Genomic DNA, 19,648 nt, shown 5'->3' with positions numbered 1-19,648 from the left:
GTAAACTCTCTAAACTGATACCTTTACTGATCGATAAAATGGGGATGAGAGTATTTACCGGCTTATCTAAGGACCAGGAGAAATTATGTAAATAAAGTTTTAAACACAGTGCTTATCATGAGGCAAATGCTTTAAAAAATGGTGGCTCTTGTAATTACTACCGTTATAGATCTCACCACAGTTGAATGACGGTTAAGCATCAGAGCTATAATGATGATAAAGGAGGGGACACATCACTGCATCGCTTACAGAATCCTGGCAGATGTGGGGAATGGTTAGGATCTAATTAAACAGAAAGGAAAGGGAAGGAGCAAACTGAGAAAAGAGAAGTTGGAATTTTTTAAGGATGGAACAAAGTGATGAGAATTATGGAGGGCAGTAGCTTTTAAAACTGAGTCAGCTTCATTGATCAGTCTTAAATTCTGCTTTGTTTTCAAAATACAAGTCACATCTATCTTTCATCAAGTCGATGTAAGGTGTCTCTACTGAGACCGTTTTACAGTCTTAAGTGACCATCAAGTCAATATGATTAACCACTTGAGGAGGGAAAAGGGCTGGGAGTGACAAACTCTGCACTTTCCTCTTTGGAGATTTCTCTGTTACAACTTTAATTAAGAAAAGGTCAAAGAAGAGTGGTGGAAATAACCAGAGTGTGCTAGAATTTTGGACACACACTCCAAAGGACAGGAGAGGACAGGGTGTGAGATCACATCATTGCATTCAGACATGATTGACTCTTTATCGACTATATCCTGCTTTGAAGATTACCAACACAAATTTTGGGGGGGCGTTAATTTAGTATTTAGTTCTATTGTTTCAGCTACCATATAACATTGGGGAACCAAATTCACTGGGAATAAGATGAAAACCATCACTCCACTCGTAGTTTTGAGAGGGTGAGATGTAAGAAAGAAGAGGAACTGTTCGATCTACAAGCCGGGAAAATTTGAACAAAGAGATGGGCTTAGCTGAAGAGTCCATTTTTATCTCCTGAAAGAGTAGCATATAGTATAAAATTAAACCAGTACACTGGTTATATACATATATTTTTAAAAGTTCAAATTAAGATAAATATATAACTATTAAAACAAATAAATGTTCATCAGTGTATCACCTAAAGTCACCTCATGTACTAATCTTGCAAAAAATAGTTCTAAGGCATCAAGGGAGGAAAGTTCTAGAAACAAAGACATGGTTAACAATACCAAGTGGTGAGGGTGATGAATGCCAAATGTTTGAGGGATGCTTTCTGTGACACAGTAGAAGAAAGGGGACCAATTTTAAAGGCAATTTAACCCATTGGCTCACTTAATAGTTATAATGGCAAAAAATCCATAGGCTCTCAGTTCAGAGAAAATGTATTAGGGTTATTAAGTAAAATAGAATATTTCTAAGGAACTGGTTTGCTAAACATATTTGTAAAACAGTTGTCTAAACTAGGATGAAACGTGATAATTATACAGTTTGTGCATTTATTTTCATTCAAATTGAAAATGTATATTTATTATTAACTAACTTGAACCAATGGGAGGAATCTACTATGTCACAACTAAAATAGAAAGGGAAAAACTCTAGGAATGCCTTTATTCTATTATATAAGGCTATCTGAATTCACACATTTAACACATTGGAAAGTAAGCTTTGAATACTGTGGGACTTGAAAGCAGGCTGTATCAGGATGGCTACCCTGAAACATTTGTAAGAGAAGAGTCGAAAGACAATTTCTCCCACTGTTATCATTGTTGATGAAATGATTTCCATGGTATAATCCCATCCTATCACTTTTCCTCTTCTTCACTTCTATCTTAAGGGAATGCAGGATTATTCTCCAAATCAGTAGAAACACACAAGTCCTTGGAATAAGACAAATTCCTGAATCACTGTCATGTAGTAATTTGACATGGCACATGTAACACAGAACTGACCGGTGGGACCCAGAGTCTTGCATCTCCCTAGATGCTAATATTTAGCACAGCACCCGCTTACATGAGTTGTCCCTTTAGCTAAGATATAAACAAAAATGTGAATTCTATGGTACATTAATGGGCAGTGTCCCAAGTAATATCACAAGACATTTTAATTGGATCAGTTAAAAAAATGCTTTAGTGACACCTCTGGCATCCAGTGACTTTGCCCCTTGCTGAGACTGCTTGTCAAGAGATCAGACTGTTTCTCTCTCGCAGGACAGTCAAGCAGCCAAACCTGCACTAACCATGATGGGTTGTTCCGGAGCATGTTGACATACAACCCGATGAGAACATGTTCATCAGCTAGCCTGTCTGCCACATTCAGACTGTACTGTATCCTGAAACAGGGCAGGAGGAAAGAAAGGGTGTTGTTAGGACAGGTGGACAGAAATAAGCAGGGCAGGTAGGAGTGAGTTTGTGGTCGAAAAGGCATCTAGAAAACCAAGCAAGTAAAGGAAAACTAAGCGATGTTCTATGAAGAAACACAAGCAAAATCCAAGCAATGAAATTCACAATGCCATTTCACTCTCTTTAAAAATAGATTTTCACTTAGGTCAAGTAACTTTTAAGAAAACAGAATTGCATTCTTCAAACCACTAAGGCCAAGAAATTCATTTGTACAGTAAATACACTGAAATAGGTTGCAAGCAAAGATTATCCTTTGGAAAATCAAATCTGAAGCTTAGTCACTTCAAAAAAGGAAAAGGAAATCAGGGAAAGCGAGTAAGAACACAGATGTGTCTACTCAAAATAACTACTTGGTGCTGTTAATGGGGTTATAACAGAGCTGCTTTGACTAAATCAAAGACGGTCTTTCAAACACAAAGCATCTTTGACACAAGAAATCAGCATTTTTAGTTTAGTTAATTCAGGGTTCCAGAACACTCTGGCTTTAACTTACCCTTTGCCCTTCAGCAAAGCTGGAGCAGCCCTAGCCAGCAGTTTGCTCTGCTCGACTTCACTGTCCTTGGGAGGAGAGCTGGTTAATAAGATGGGAAAGCCAAGAAGAGCGTAAACTCGGCAATGCATTCAAGAATAGAAACTGGCAACAGAAACTCCCAAGACTACTTCCAAGCTCCATTTGGAGAGCTCTTTCATTACTTTGAAATGTTCAAGATGTTTTCAGATTTCCACATAGCTGAACTAGGAGTAGCAACCTGGCCTGAGAACCACAATTACAATTACACAAGCCGCTATGATCCCAGATTTGACCTCTGCTATTTGCTAAACAAATAGATTGCATATGCCCAGACACAATGACAATTCATCCAGCGTTCATGACAGACTGTACACAGTCCAATAGTTCACTAAGTCCTGCCAGCCTTCAGATCCCACACAAGAAGCTTATTTCTCCAGCCTGCCCTCTATTCTCCGACTTTCTGTGTTGAACAGAGAATTGAAAATTACCTAGAGATGGGTGTCATATTAAAAGTGTTTTGCTGCTTTAGGCACAAGTCACCTGTGAAGCTGTGAAGAAAACTTTCAGAGAAACAGAGAAATAAACCTTTGAGCCTTATAAACATATATTCATCCTCCTTGTGTCTATAACTGGTGAAGAAGAGTCCAATCAATAGGGCAAATTCTTATCATTTTAGATTTATTAGGAAGAACACTCACTTTAATTGGCAATTTTAATGAAAAATTAAAAAGTTTAATGTAGTTTTATTAAAGGAAAATAGAAATATAAATAATAATAAAGTGTGGCCAAGCCAAAGGCACCCAAAATTTATATAATATAAATGAATTTATAACTATAATGAATAGGCATGTTCATTGGGAAATATGATATTGATTCTTAGTTCTATAACTGTACTTGTAATGTGCTTAAAGAGAGCTTGTTCTTTTGTAGGTTAACAATTTGCCCTGCAACACTGGTGTACTTAAAACTACTCCTTTCTCCCTTCATGGAGAATACAAAAATTAAGTGACTGACTTTGTTTGAATACCAAGTTTTTAATTACTTGCATTGAAATTATTAGATTTTTACCACAAACTTCCGTAACTTTTCAAGAAGTTATAAATCTATATATATATATAAGAATGCTTAATAAAGCAGTTAAAAATCTTAAAAACTTTAAAAGTTTTACTACAAAGTACCACTTTTTCAGACCACAAAGCACAAAATATAGCAACTTATAAATGAATATCACATTAGAATTATGCACGGTATAATTGGAATTCTTGTTTTATAATAGTATATACTACAAGATTCCTTAAATCGTGAGGCTTCTGGTAAATTTAAAATCAAATTTGATCTATAAAGAAAACATCTAGTATAGAGTAGGCATTCATGTTTGTTGAATATCATGACTTTACTCAGCTTTTCAGGAATGCACCCATTACTCAAAAAGTACAACTGCACACAAACAAAATTGACCTTAACAATGAAATCAATGTTCTAGGAGAATTTGCTTTCCTGATGAAGTTAATTCTTTTTTAAAGCATATTGATCTGCACCTTCAAAGACTATGAAACCTGCCCATCAGGAGCAAATAAGCATCTTAAGCCACTGGAGTTGATGTTTTCCCACCATCCCACCAAGACAGCATTCCAAACCTTGTCTCCTGAAGTACAGCTCATTATCTAGTAACTACGGTCTCACTGCTGCCCAATCACCTCCCCCAACTTTTTTTTTTTGATAATACAAGATAGATCTACCCACTCTATAATTGATTTCAGATGCCTGTAAAACCACTCAAAACACTGTGTGAAATATTAAGAATTCTTCCCTCCAAATGAAACCATTTCTCTGCCTTGTTACATACGCTACTTTTCCCCTTGAATCCCAGAAATTGTGTTATTTCCTTAAATCAAAGGCCTAATAATTATACAGTTACAACCTCTGATGATGAATGTGCAAGAAGGAAAAAAAAGAAACACGGGAGGATCAACCACGAGGATATGCTTGTTATAAGTTACTCTGGTGACGTCTTATGGGAGGAAGGTGATGTGTCAATAAAGCTGCAGAAATGTGTCCCACCACTTACTAATGAGCACTGGCACTGGAGGAACCCTGCTGACATCAGCATGGGCAGGGCTGGTAGCAGGAAGTGAGCAGTTGCCCTGATTTTCCTCTGGTGGCTCATTCTTTCTTTCTCTCCAATTCTCTGGGCCCCTCTCTCCTTCCTCTACGCCACTTGCCTGTCTCCCCTGCTCTCTCCAAGTCCCTTCTTTCCGCAAAGGGATGAGCAGATGTCTCCATATACACGTCTTGTCCTTTCGTTGCCATTTTCTTTGCCTTGGCCCTTGCCAGTGCTGGTTTGAAGGCATCATTTAAATCCTTTCATGTTCCTTTCCTTTCCCACATGAATCCTTGGGAAAACCAGTTCTTGGAATATATGGGGATGATATTCTCTGCATTTATCTCATTTTGCTAAAGCTGTTAGCATCTAGTGCCAAGAGCATTTCTGACTTTTGGTACTCAGTGCCCACATAGTTTCTGTACTACCTAGAACTAGCCTTGAATTCTCCTCCTAATCATTTATTTCTGGGAAGCAGAAAACATGACCATGTATAGAGGAAGCCAAGTGCATGATGAAAACAAGAATTAAAAAAAGCACTCTTTCTAAATGAAATGGATCAAGAACTTAGAGAGCAGACCAGGAGGCAGGTTTCACTTAAAACTTGGGTCTATAAAGACTGTTCACATGAAGTATCTTCACCAGAATTTCTTCTGCAGCTCCCAAGGAGCTTGAAGAAGGGAAGCAACGTGAAAAAAATTTTCTCCTGAGTTGTTGCAAAGGTAGTGACATCAGGTAATTTATGATAATCTCTTCAAAGCAAGGTACACTCACGATATTTTATAGAATAATTTGGATGCTTAAACTTTCATTTTGTAGCTCTGGCAGTCTGGCTGGAGAAGTTTGGTGATATTTCCAATTCGTTGTGGGCTTTGGGATCAGGCAACACTGGAACCTAGGGCCTTATCAAGAAGTGATTGCTTCCAGCATGTCAGTGCATCCAAACGTGCCAATGGCTTTCCTGCAGCTCTAGCTCTGGAAATTTCTCCATCTTCTGCATGTCCCGTCTTCAAATTTAAATGCATTCCTCCTTTTAACCTCGGAAACTGCTAACAACCTGGGGCTCCTCTTGACTGTGGGTGATAAATCTTTTCTAATCTGAGTCCCAAGGAGAAGCAATGCTACCATCCCTAAAATTGTGTGTATACACGTCTCTTTTTCTTATTGTCGTTATTTTCTTTTCACCAGGCCCTGCCAATGTACAAACACCTCCTTCAGCACACATATTTTCATTATTGGGTGTGGTTGACAATCATACCTGGAGGGTATGACAAGGTGAAATTTGAATTTCATGTGTTCTGCTGAAAGAAAAGAGGCTGGAAATATTCCTTTAGATTATTCTTTTCTAAAAAAAAAATTCTCTTATTTTCTCACCAATTCCTTTTTATACTCTGGAAAAGAACATATGTAAAGATAAATGGCCTTCTTCCAAAAATTTTCATACACACACACACACACACACACACACACACACTGGCATAATGCGTTCTGGAAGATTAGTACAATTTCAAAATATTTCATATTTATTTATTTAAATTCACCCTTTCGTTTTGGAGAATGACAACTGATGCCAGGATTTTGCTTAAGTGCAAACATTTTGGGGGTACTCTAAGGTAACAAAATAACACACAAATGTTCCCTGGATTTTTGCTTAAACCTGCCATATAGTTTTGAAAACCACTTCTGCTTATGCTGTGTTATTATATTAGCTCTGGCCAAATATTTTTTTCTTTTATTGAACAGGAAAATAAAAGGATTTAAATAAAAGTCCTGCACAGAGCAACAATATAATATAAACAAATTATGTCATGTGGCATGATTATCATCACAATGGTTAAATGGAAAATGGTATTTGAACCATGGCAAATTAAGAAGAGAGATTTACTTTTTTATTGATTCTTAAATGATTGATAAACTTGTTGGTGTTTGGGCTTTGTGAAGAATGACTTGTAAACTTGGCTCCCTCCTTAGCTGACTGTCAATTGGGAATAACATTTTGCTTCTCAATGTATTTAAAACAATCTACACCAAGGTCATCAAGCTAATTTAAATAAATTAGTTTTAAATAAAAAAGAGTCCACAAGTCAGTTTCACCAAGAGATAATTTCTTGAAAAACTCTTTTTCCCCTTTCGTTTTCTAGCTTTCAACGTCTTTGATCTGAAACATAAAATACCTGCCACACGCAAATCAGCAAACAAGCATTAAAAAATAGCTTAGTGTCTCAGTGGGAAAATGAGTTGTCATCAATTCAGGCTGGCATGAAAGTCAAACCTCCTTAAGCAGATACCATGGAAGAAATAATAATTCTTAGGTCATATTTGATTCACTACATTTACTATGCTGTCCCCCAGATAGTATCAAGCTGTATCAATTGTGTTTTTGCCAAAAGATGCTCTAGAAAAGTTTGCTGGGTACAGAGCACACACAGACAGCCGCTAAAGCAACTCTAGTAAGAGAATAAAGGTTATCAAAGGGAAGAAGAGGTGACAGCAGATTTAAGTACACACTAACATTTTAGTATAGGAAATAGAGTTGAGTGCGAAGACCAGTTTAATTCAGGTTCGAAAAAAATCTAGCATGTTAGTGGAGCTCTGGGGCTACATGGAATAAATAATTACTTGCAGAGAGTGTTTATTTCAAATTTCATACAACATGCCCAGAAAGTGTGGAAAGAATGAAGAAATCTTCAGTTGAGGTTGATTTATAAATGCATCTATTTTATGATGCTGATTTATAAATTTACCTTCTTTCCTGACTGAAAAGGGATGGACTTTCGCCTTAGAAAATACTGAGCATGGAGAAAACTGATTTTCAGAAGCAAAGTTTGAATTCAGTACCTCAATTTTATTTCTATTCACTTTTGATTACCAAAACACAAGTGTTTAAAATTTAGTTTGAACATTACATGTCAGATTAAAAATCTGGATTAGGGAAAGCAAAGTATTTGAAAAAACTGAAAAAGACACAAGAATTAGCCTTTCTGTGGTTGAAAACCCAAACAAATCAACCAACTGAACAACCAGTCAACCCACAAATATAGCTCACAAAGGCTGTTGCATTGGGAAGAATCAGGATTTTGAAAGTGCGTGGGGAAGGCAGTGTACCTTCCCCATAGGCACCCCTGGACCTAATACAGTATTAGTAATTAACCAAATGCTTTTCAGACAAACCAGAAAATAGCATATTAGATTGTGTTCAACACACTCTATGAATCATAAGCAATGTTCTCATATTTGGGAGAGTGATCAGTTCTGGCTAGATATAATAGCCAAAGTGATTCTTTTTGTGAGTGGTTAAGACTTGAGAGGTTGTATTTATAAAAATATCTGTAAAATCTTTAAGAGAAGTTTCTAAAACTGGAGGTAAAAGTATCTAGCCATTCAAATTTTTAGAATGTCCTTATTGTAGCTAATGAAGAAATGGCCATAATAGCCATAACTAATGAAATATTTTCCAAATGGAAAGGACTGGTCAGCTCTCTCTCACGTAAATGAGGTGAGGATTTTGGCAAGATAATTAAGATTTTACAGAGGGGGCCTGATGCCAACAGCAGAAGCTCAAAGGCATAATGCTGTGTGCAGTGAGGGGGAGAAGGGCTTTGTGGTCAGCTCTTGCAATAATATTTGCCATAATGGCAGGCTATCTTTCATAAGCTTAATGTTGGCTGCCCAATCATACATCATATATTGGCGTTCTCTTCCTAGTGGTAATGATAAATTTCCATTGATCTAGTTGTTCTTTTCCTATAAATTCATGCATTTATAAGAAAACAATCTAGGTTTAGGGATATAGTTATGATCAAGAAAATGAATGAAGTGAATTTGTCCATGAATTGTGTCATTTGATCCATACTGTGCCTAACTGCTAATCAGCATTGAGTATACACACACATACACACACACACACACACACACACACACACACACACACACACACACACGAAGACTTCAAAGGGTTAAGGGAGAGTGCCTTTGAGAATTCCCTCTTTTAAGTTAAGGGAAAAGTGACTCAAGGATATAGCTAGAAACGGATATCAGAACAGGGGATGGGGCAGATGGTGGTAGTATACCCTCATAAATTTGTGTGAGTTAGGTTACCAGGATGTCAAAAGACTTCAAAGATAGGCCCTAGTGCCTTTTGAAGATCAAAGTGTATGCTTGCAAAGGACTCTATGTGAGGAATGCCAGGAGTTTGTAGTGAGGATTCTGGAGTAGTGATTTCAATTCATCCTTATTCTGCTTTATCTCTGTAAGATCTGTCACAATACCAAAGACCAAAAACTCAGGCTAAATAAAGTATCTGCATGGTAAACTTCCTTACTTTTTTAATGCAGCCTCAACACTGACCAGCACCACTCTTGGTTTGTTTAGGTTTTAGTTTTTATCCGGTTTTAACAGGGGGCAGTTGGGGTGGGGTAGGAGTGAGGGCAGAGCTCTAGGTCCTATTTCTTTGGTTAAGTGCCAACTGTAGGAAGATTAGGGGCTTTAACTTATGCCTACATTTGGCATGATGGTTTCCATCAACCTTAGCGTATGGACATGGCTAAGAAATAAACAGGAGATCGCCACCAGCATTATCAACTGGTAGAAATTAAACACTAAGAGCATGAAATTGGTTGTGAAATTGCTACTTTAATAGGAATCAGACTGCCCTACCTGGGGGAAAATGGCCCAAGCCCAGGAGGACAGAAAGATGTAAATCCTCAAGTCTTTTACCGTAATATGGTCCAACCATGTGACGTTGTCCTGATCTCACACAGTTAGTGCTAAAATCATTCCAAGAGGCTCTTTAATACAAGAGTCTAAGGAATCACCAGCTGGGGTCTTGCAAACTGTACCAAAGCAGAGAATCGTCCAAAGAAGGAGATCCAACATGGTACTCTTCATATTTACTCATCTCATACATACTGGCATGAAGACATAAAATCAGTAAAAGAAGCGGAAAAGTGGAAAAGAGAAAAAGAGCTGACCAGTCCAGCTCAAGTTGGAAATTCTCAAAGGAATCTCATGAAACCCCAGAAGACCTGTATCTCCACCAAAGCATACTACAAGAGGATTTTAGTGATGAAGTAGGACTAGCGGTCTAGCTACGGAACTACTACTATGATTAGTGCTTCAGGGCTGGGATACTGACCGTGCGCTGTGGTCAAGCTGATTTACATACAGCTTTATGAGCGAATGCTCCTCAGCCACAGGGCTGGATGCACTTATCCCCTCAGGTAACCTGAGGGATGCAAACAATGAGACCCCGTTAAAACCTCCCATGGACAGAGCAAGGCCCACTCAGAGAGGAAAGACGTTCTGTGTACACAGCTTTATTGAACGGCACCCTTAAAACAGAAACCAGAGGCCAACCTCCATGACGACAGGAAGAACTGCGAACTTTAAACAACGTGCTTGAGGTTCAGAGGGAACATTCCAGAAGGACTGAAAATGGGAAGAAAGGGAAATGATCATATTTTGGGGCACCGTGCCCCCTGGAGGAACCAGAACAGCTCAAAATATTATAGGAATATTTTAGAGTAGAAGAAGCCATGTTATCCATCTAGACGCATCCATCATAAAGCACCGTCCAAGCTGAAATGATATAAAATGACCTTCAGTAAGGATGGGGTCTATCTCTGCTTGACATTTGCAGAATGCAGAGCTTCCTAATAAAAGCATATCTTTGTTAACATCACGCCAGATCGTCCCAAGATAGAGGCACAGGCCCATGTTTCTAATAGACTTTACAGTTTATGATTTTGTCTTAGAAAATGTGGTTTAATCTGCTGGTGGCTCTGAAACGGAGTGCTGAAAGGAACAAACTGGGCTTCAACCATAGGATTTCACTGTGGATGTTATGCAGTTCTATTGCCTTCCCATTTCTATCTGTGACAGACTTGCTTAATTTATAGCGGGAAACACCATTCTGTTTATTCCCCTGATTACAATTATGGGGAACACCTTCATCTCAGGTTCCTGCTGATGGACAAATCCAGGAACTCGGAGAAAAAATCAACAGTGTTCTGAGTCTCACTGTCTGCAAATCTTCACTAGAACGTACCAGGATATTACAGGGAAATTGGTACCTCAGCAACTCTTCAGGGAAAAGATTGATTATGTTTGTTTTTGAAACATGAGGCCATTTGTTTCCTACCGAAAGGCATTTGAAATCTTACATTCAATTACTCACTCCAATTGTCCTTACCTTTGTTTCTGCCTTCCTGTGAGCCTTCTCCATGTATTCCTTAAAATAATTCTCTGGTGCTTTATTTGTGATATTTGATCAAATGACTTGGTGTACCTCTTGACCCCTGCCTGTTCATTGTGCTAGTTTTAGGAGAAGTATCTGCTTCACCTGTTTGCTTACAGGGCAGTGGATCTTTGTGCAAAAAGATGAGACATGCATCCACCCTCTTTTTTTAAAATTTCTTGTTCTTATCCATGAATTACTTATGTAGAAACTATATTTCCAAATTTGGTCTTGAGCCTCTAGCCTCAGGAACTCTAGAGTTCACTAAGAAGAAGATTCTTTTATATCTGGAGCTTTATATTACGAGATGTTTCAGAATGTCCATCGTAATTCCCCGTTGCATCTTGAAATTCCAATTCCCCGGCTTAAATGGGCCATTCCAAGTGCTATAAAAGTGACTTTCTCAATGAGCCAGAATGCATGTGTGTAAGCAGTAAAACTTAAATATACCCTGCATTCTTACTGTGGATAGATTGTAAATGCAAGTTTCCAGAAGTGACATTCATTCCCAAAGCCATCCTAGCCCTCTTCAAACACATCCAAATGAATGAAATTAACAACTTGTGACAGATATTTACAAACTAGTTTCTAACAGTAATCTTCTACATTTGGCTTAAAGGAGAATATTTTTCTTGCCACAAAATCAAGGCTCATTACCAAAGGTTTATTTTATAATAGGGTTGGAACTTACCTCCTGGTAATAAAAGGACTTCCTGAGGAGGGGACAGAGTGGGAAAACATGCTGTCATTCATGCTGGTTACAGGTCTGGGCGGCCTAAAACAAAGTACAGTTAAATGGAAAATGGATGGAAAGTTAAATAAAAGTCACAAGTTGACAACGATACGATCTCTCAAGGAAAGGAGTTGGTAAGATCAGAGTTCTTATCTTACCCAGGATCAACGCAGAACTTTACATTTTCCAATTCAATTCTTGAAGTGTTTTGGGAAGTTACATTTCCTTGAGAAGATAGAATGTCTGTTTAAGCATTGCGGGGAAGATCTCCAGAAACCACAGGAATGTTTATTCATGAGCTTTGAGCCTTGGTGATTCATTGAGTCATATTCTCAGATAGAATGAGGATTTTGAGGCAGCCTACTAACTTCTAAAGAGAGAAGCTCAGAAAACTTGATGACAATCAGAATCTACATCCTCTTGGAAAGAGGAAGATTCCTGAGGCTTTGGAAACTTCCTGTGTTCCCCATGACGATGGCCCTCTTCCAGGATACCCGGGCCTGTAAGGACCCAGCTGCAAAATCGTATCATGCCTTCTTCGCTCTTTGCTCTAAGTGAAGACACAATTAAGCACCACAGGGATTTACTGACTTTCTGTTATCTGGATGATCTATAGGATAGGACATATAGTGCAAGGCATCCCAAAAACTTCACTTTTTTTCATATGATTAGAGAAGGAAAATAGGGTTCAATATTCCCTGGAATTGTCCACAACCTTAAACACCAACTGCATCATGTCTGTCCTCCACTGTCTCAATTTTCATTCCTATAACTGATGTCTTAGTTCAGGTAAAATGATAGCGCTAAGATCCCCATCTCATCTCCAAGCTGTTTTTAGTCTTATTTTAGGTTCACTGTAAGATGTTCCGCGGTACAATGAGGTGGAATTTAGAGTTCAGAAGATGGGTGATGGGGCAGGGCAGCGTTCTGAGTCAGGAAATTTTAGTTTCACTCTAATTCTATATGTGAGTCTGACAGTACAGAATTTTTTGAAGACGAAACATGAATACAGTAGCCTATAGAATCTATTTGTGTCAACTTGACTAAGAGCAAAAAGTTGTAAAGGTTTAATTTTTATCTTAGGAAACCAGAGTTAGTTTGGATTCTACAATGAAGAGAAAAAGGTAGACTTGTTTGTTCCAATGTATTTATGGGAATGGACATGATGCAAGGCAGGTTATGAAATGTCAGCACTACATGCAAAAATTCATTGACACTTTTGGTTCTCAGAACCTAATGCTAAACTGATTTCTCAGATTTTTTAAAGACACATTCTTTGTTGGGTGAGGTCAAAATAGCAGGTTCAGTATTTAATCTACTCTGAACATATTAGCCGAAGTTCTGAAAACTAGCTTAGTGTTTTATATTACTTATCTAGGATATGCGTGATACATGAGACTAGTTTAAAGCTAATTCTGCTTTGAGCAGGACACTTTTACTTTATAAGAAAGATGCTAATTTTAAACAAATTGTTCTGTGAATTTTGAAAAGTTAGGTGTATCAGATTTTAAAACAGTGGGCAGAATGAAATATCTTCATTTTAACTTTGAAAAAAGTGGAAAAAAATCAACTTGACAACATTTCTGGTTTTCTTTTGCCTTTTTATTAATATTCTCCTCTTGCTCTATCTCTAGGAAATGAGAAAACAAGTGGATTTGGAATGTTTTTTAACTAGTCTGGTAAATTTACTCTATTGAACCTGGTCACCCCAAAGCTGAAATTGCAGTTCCTTAGTAAATGGCTTCACATTTAACGTTCATCACGAAAATGCTGAACTTGGGACACAGAATGGCTAACCTTGGCACCAAAGAGCAGTTTTCAAAGGGACCTATTTCCTCCACAATCAAATGGCAAGGTACCTCATCTAATAAATAGGTCACATTGGGAATTTTAAACATATTTAGTCTTAGGAAAAAGAAATAGCTCCAGAAGATAAGGTCACAGAGGCCTAGTGCAAAGTTTTCTTTCTGGACAAGATGTCTGCAAAGGACATTTTTATAAAATTGGCATTCTTTTCATAAACTGAAAGCACTCAGCTTAAAGGCAGAATTAGTTTTAAGCTAGCCTCATATCTCTCACCTGTTTTGTGTCTCATAACCACTTATAAGTCTTTATAAGCACACTAAAGACTATTGACTTACCAAGTATCCCTTTTGGCAGCAAAAAATTGAATAGAATAGAGACAGTTAATCATGGTAACATTTACAAGCAATGTAATAGCTAAGAACAAATGCCAAAACACCAAAATGCCACTACTTAAGTGGCTTTTATGTGCCTATTATAATTTAGAATAGCTAAATGAACAGCATACTTTAAGATTAGAAGTCTTAGATATCCCCATCCAAAAAAAAAGAAAAAAAAGGAACATAAATATCTGTTCAGGGCAATAACATCAGAATAACAAATAGAAAAATGTCTAAAGCTAAAAATTAGTAAAAAATCTGTTCTAATAGAGATTGGCCACTCTGCATCCGGAATTTCTTGCGTGTTATTTCAACAATTAAATATTTTGTATAATTTGTCTTTTAAAACTGACATTCACCCTGGAAAAATATATTATCCGTGAGTACAGATCAGTGTTTTGATTCAAGGACTATTTTAAGAATCTGGTTAAACATGGAACTTTTACCAGAAAAAGGCACATTTTGTGTAGAATTTTGGGGGAATCCTGAAACTCTCCACGGAACCCAAGTTGTGTGGCATGGCTTCACTTCTTTCTCATTTTTTTTTTTTAAATTTAGTTATTTTTGGCTGTTTATTTGCTCCACAGCAGGTGGGATCTTCCTGGATCAGGGCTCAAACCCATGTTCCCTGCATTGGCAGATGGATTCTTAACCACTGCACCACCAGGGAATTCCCTGGCCTTGCTTCTTAATTCTGTCTCCAAGTGCGAGGCCCCATCCTAACTCCGTTTTGCTGCAAAGCTCTTAGAGCCAGGCTGTTTACCCCCATCCTCTCCCTACCTTCCCCACACCCATCATCTCGGATTGAACGCTGTTCTCTTGGGGGGGAACCCCTAAGGGGTTCTACCAGCCCCTAAGGGGGCTGGTAGACAGTCACTCCGTGGCCAAGCTCAGAGAGCCCAGACCTACTCTCACTTATGTTTTGTTCATTCACAAGCAACTAAGTGATCGTCCCTGGCTATGGGGAAGTAAGTCAAGACTTCAGGAGAACAGCTCGTATGAGCTCGCTTTCTGCAGGTGATTGGTCCTTTGGGACACTTCCCAGATTTCTTTACCCCTGGTTTACTTTAAGGCTTATTTTTGGGAGCAAAATTTCCAAAAATAAGTCAACCACATTCTACAGCATCAGTTTACATTAGTTTGTGGATGCTTCCAGACTTGTGTGGATTGCTGGGGGCAATGAACCCTCAGCACACACCCAGAGTAAACCAAACAAAGCCCTGTGGGATTTATACAAAGTCCACAGACGTGCTGCAGCACAGTGGTTTGATGGGATCTGTTTATGTCCATTAGGGGAAAGAGTGGCTGCTTTCCTAAGGCTCTGAGATGCACCACAGTGCCTCTAATGGGTTATGTTCTCATCCGCCTGAAGCGTGAACCTTGCTTTGGTGGATTCCTAACACCCATGTGTCCCATCAGCCAACCTCTCGAGGTCAACAGGCAAACACAGGCCCTGCAGTGCACGTGGTAGTGCTGAAGTGTGCACAATGAAAGGCAGTTCAGAAGGAGGGGGAAAGCCTGTTCTAGAGGCTTCCTGAGACACTTGTGACTACGTAACTCCTAACTGTGCCCCAAAGTAGGTAATGAACTTCTTTCTTCTTCTGAGCCCAAGATAACACCCAAGAAAGAAATACTTTCTTCTACCTAAGCCTCCTCTGTTTTCTGAGCCAGCCAGGCCTGAGACAGGCCCCCCGACATGAGGCTTTTGGGAAGTGGAAGGGGTGGGTGGTAGCACCGTTCCTTGGGCCAATTCCCTTTGCCCCCCAAACTCACACATACTTTGGATGAACTTCCCCTCCAATACCCCTTCTTCAACCCTCCCTTGCACAGGCCATGATTCTTCTAAAGTTATATAACTTGGGATAAAACAACAGCAACAGCAATGATTCCTAGGCTTGCTGGCATCTTTAAGATGACTGGCTGTGCAGAGAAAGGAAACAGAGGGCTTCTCTATTTGGGACTCAAAGCACACAAGACATTAAGGTACGGCGTGCTTTAAAATTTCCTGACCACGGTAATTCCGTTGATTATTAACGTCCAATTGTGCAAACTCCAATAACATCGTTATTTTACAATTATAAAATTTTTGAATATTTTCCACTTCAAGGTAAATTACACAGTGGGGCATACTTGTACATCTGGGCAGAAGTACTATATACCTCTCCGTGAAAAAAATTATAATAACATGACTTTCACTCTTTTTTTTTAAGACAATAAAATTTAAAACTTGGTCCCTGACAACTAATAGGAAATTAATTGTCTTTGTATGGATCTGCACACGCATCAGTGAAGAAAGCTGTCCCTCAGTCTGGCGGGTAGAGATACTCACACGATGTGGGCCAAGTTGAGTGGTTTCTCAGGCTGGTCAGGGAACATGGGGTGCAAAGGTTCACGGCTGGAAGCACAGCTCAGAGACTTGCTTAATGCATTGGTGAGCTTCTTAGCGGGTGATTTCTGGAAGGAAGAAGAAAGGTTCAAGTGATAACCATCAACATTTATGTAACATTTCATCAGATGATTTGTTTTCATAGTAGATATCCATTCATTCATTCAGGAAATCTTCTTTGATAATCTACTCTAAGTCAAGGATTTTGCTCTTTGCTGGGACCAGAATGCTTGGAATTAGCCATCAGGGTAACTGCCTCGGGCTGCACAGTGTCAGCAAATGCTGTGATAAATGGAAGCAGTCATTGTGCTCAGGATGTCTGAGCTGGGACTTAATGAACAGCAGGGGTCCTTCTGACAAAACTCAGGGGACTGGAAGGTAATTCCAGATGGAGGAAGTTCTGGAGAGGAAAGCAGGAGGGAGACCACTGAAGTCTTATAAGCCGCGTCCAAGACTGTGGTCTTTATCTCAAATGCAGAGGGAGACAATGAACAGGTTAAATCTCAGAGGTGACCTGATTCTAGAAGGACTGCTTCTCTTTAAGAACAGAAAAAGGTTTGAGAGGGGATAGGAATGGAAGTAAGGAGATGGGTAGGACGTTTTGCGGGAATCCAGGGGCAAGATGTTTCAGGTGCGGCTGGATACATCCGGTTAGACGGAAAAGTGGAACTTCAATCTGAGTCTCTAGAATTTATGTTCTTTCCAGAGCATCATGCTACCTCTTTTTCATTTGGACCAGTGGAATGTTTATTTTAAAATTTCACAGCTAAGGTGATCAAAAATAGCCTACCACATATAATAAATCTTTACCCCAATTTTTCCTTTCTGTGAGAAGCGATTTCTCATTTTGTCACTTTCTTTGACACACAGAGTCCATAACTGGCAACATAATGAAGTGACTTTTGTCCTCATTTTTAAAAGCTAAGTAATGGGAACATTGTCCAAGAAGTCCCTCTTTGGCTTTTGCTAGGAGGTTTAATTCTTAGAACACTTAAAACAGCAGTAACAACAGCTCTTCACCCCATAAACATTGGGGCTCCTTTGTCCTCGTGAGGAGTCTGATCCTACTCTGTAAAGACATTGTCCTGCCATATAATTGCAGAGTTCAAAACCCCTAAGAAAAGGCTCCTTATCTGACTTTACATAAAACAACAATTACAAATGATTAGTCTATAATCACCAACCCTCTAGGACTTGGAATAGAACATATTTGAAAATTGGTAAGACGCTGACAATAAGAAAATAGAAAGTATTTCCTCCAGCGTTCTATACGAAATTGTATTTCATGATCTGTGCTAGTATATCTATTCTCAGCATGTGATATAGCCAGTAGTGATGGGTGGCATTTGAACTGGCATCAAGCCCTCAGTATACAATGCCTTAGTGAAGAACTCTTACTTGAACTCAGAATCTGACATGTGCTAAACAATTAATATATTTGCACTGAATATCAGTTCCCAATAATAATTCCTAGAAAGAACATTCTGATTTAAAATGTATATTCTCACTACTCAGCCATAAAGAATGAAATAATGCCATTTGCAGTAACATGGATGGACCTGGGGATTATCATACTAAGTGAAGTAAGTCAGACAGAGAAAGACAAATATCATATGATATCAATTCTATGTGGAACCTACAAAAAATGATACAAATGAACTTATTTACAAAACAGAAACACACTCACAGACATAGAAAATAAACTATTGTTACCAAAGGGGAAAGGTGGGCAGGGAGGGATAAATTAAGAATTTGGGATTAACATATACACACTACTATATATAAAATAGATAAACAACAAAGACCTACTGTATAGCACAGGGAACTATACTCAATATTTTGTAATAACCTATATGGGAAAGAATCTGAAAAAGAATAAATATATTATATGTATTATACATATATGTATAACAATCACTTTGCTGTATACCTGAAACTAACACAACATTGTAAATAAACTATACTTCAATTAAAATGCATATCTGAAGACCTTTGTAAAAATAAAATGAGTTACTCTTTAAGTAAAGACTATAGGTTGATTTGAGACACATTAAAATATAGAAAAAATGCTTTTAAAAAGTCTGCATTTTCTTGTGATACAACTATTCCAAGAGGAGTTGGCAGGACTGATGGCACATTCCACGAAAAAGAATCTGTACATAGAGCAATACTTTCACAGAAGCACCAGAACAACATCACTGGATCTGGTCTTTGAGTTGAACTGAGACAGAGGTCAGCAAACTGTAAACCACCTGAACAGCAAGCTCACGGGCTCAAATTCCTCCCATAGACTCAGGGCCATGTGCTCCTGAGAACACTGTCATCACATGGGCAGGTCACCTTTAGCAGGTCAGTATCACAGGTCACCTCCAGCAAGTTAGTCACTTGCACTGCTCATGAAAAGATGATTTTCTAATATCTCCCCCTCCTCTAAAAAAGTAGAATGAAACAGCATCCTTAAGCCCACACGCTCGCAGGTCTTTCCTTCATGTTCCAGTCATGCAGTTAAGACAACTCCAGAATCTAACTAACAATAATTTTTAGGTGATTCCCACAAACCACCCCCAAACTTGAAAAGAACCTTAACTTACTGTGAAAATGAGATTATGTTCCAGAAGGTGCTTGCTGTTTGGCTGTTACCTAAATCGATACTGAATTATCTGTATTCCAAGAAGTAATATCATTTGAGTCTTCCTATATTTTAAGCCTTAGGAAGCTACACTGGGTTCAGACACAATAAGTAAGAGGTCCCAGTAAGGTGGGGAGTGGGAGGGGAAGGAGGGAATGTGAGAGGAGAAGGTAAGCGTGTCGCTTGATTCAGTCACCATGCTTGCCGTTCCCTTGCATTCTGGACGACACTCACACATCCAACTGTAAGTATTGCCTGGATCTTGCCTTACCCAGGACGTGTACTCTTTCATTTGGTGCTGGTTGCTATGGGAACCACCGGCATGTCCCCTCCAGAAGCAGTCCTGACAGAGCTGGTAATTGTGACACTGTTGGCATCGGTAGCGAAATCCCATCATACTCTCACTGTGGCAGTACGAACACTCAACTGGATGGAAGACTGAGGGGCAAGTTAATGAAGAAAAAAACAAGAAAACAAAAGTATGAGCCAGAAGAA

The 19,648-nt window shown here is 38.7% G+C and overlaps 1 protein-coding gene across 5 annotated transcripts in view; it reads right to left on the bottom strand.

The window, feature by feature from the left end:
• Nucleotides 1-19,648, bottom strand: part of DTNA (dystrobrevin alpha) — a 394,651-nt gene that overhangs the window by 49,406 nt on the left and 325,597 nt on the right. For 3 of the 5 annotated variants that reach the window (XM_082668517.1, XM_082668516.1, XM_082668515.1), the window contains exons 9-14: nt 19,425-19,591; nt 16,468-16,592; nt 11,914-11,997; nt 10,122-10,211; nt 2,869-2,946; nt 2,213-2,305 (exon numbers count right to left, since the gene is read on the bottom strand). In XM_082668517.1, the coding sequence (XP_082524643.1) occupies nt 2,213-2,305; nt 2,869-2,946; nt 10,122-10,211; nt 11,914-11,997; nt 16,468-16,592; nt 19,425-19,591 (637 nt within the window). Of the gene's footprint in view, nt 1-2,212; nt 2,306-2,868; nt 2,947-10,121; nt 10,212-10,332; nt 10,565-11,913; nt 11,998-16,467; nt 16,593-19,424; nt 19,592-19,648 lie in introns of those variants that run through there. The other 2 variants (XM_082668519.1, XM_082668518.1) reach the window with 2 other exon arrangements.

This window comes from Grampus griseus (assembly GCF_964374135.1).
Source record: "Grampus griseus genome assembly, chromosome: 12".
Lineage (NCBI taxonomy): Eukaryota > Metazoa > Chordata > Mammalia > Artiodactyla > Delphinidae > Grampus > Grampus griseus.
This window is presented reverse-complemented; position numbering and strand designations above follow the sequence as displayed.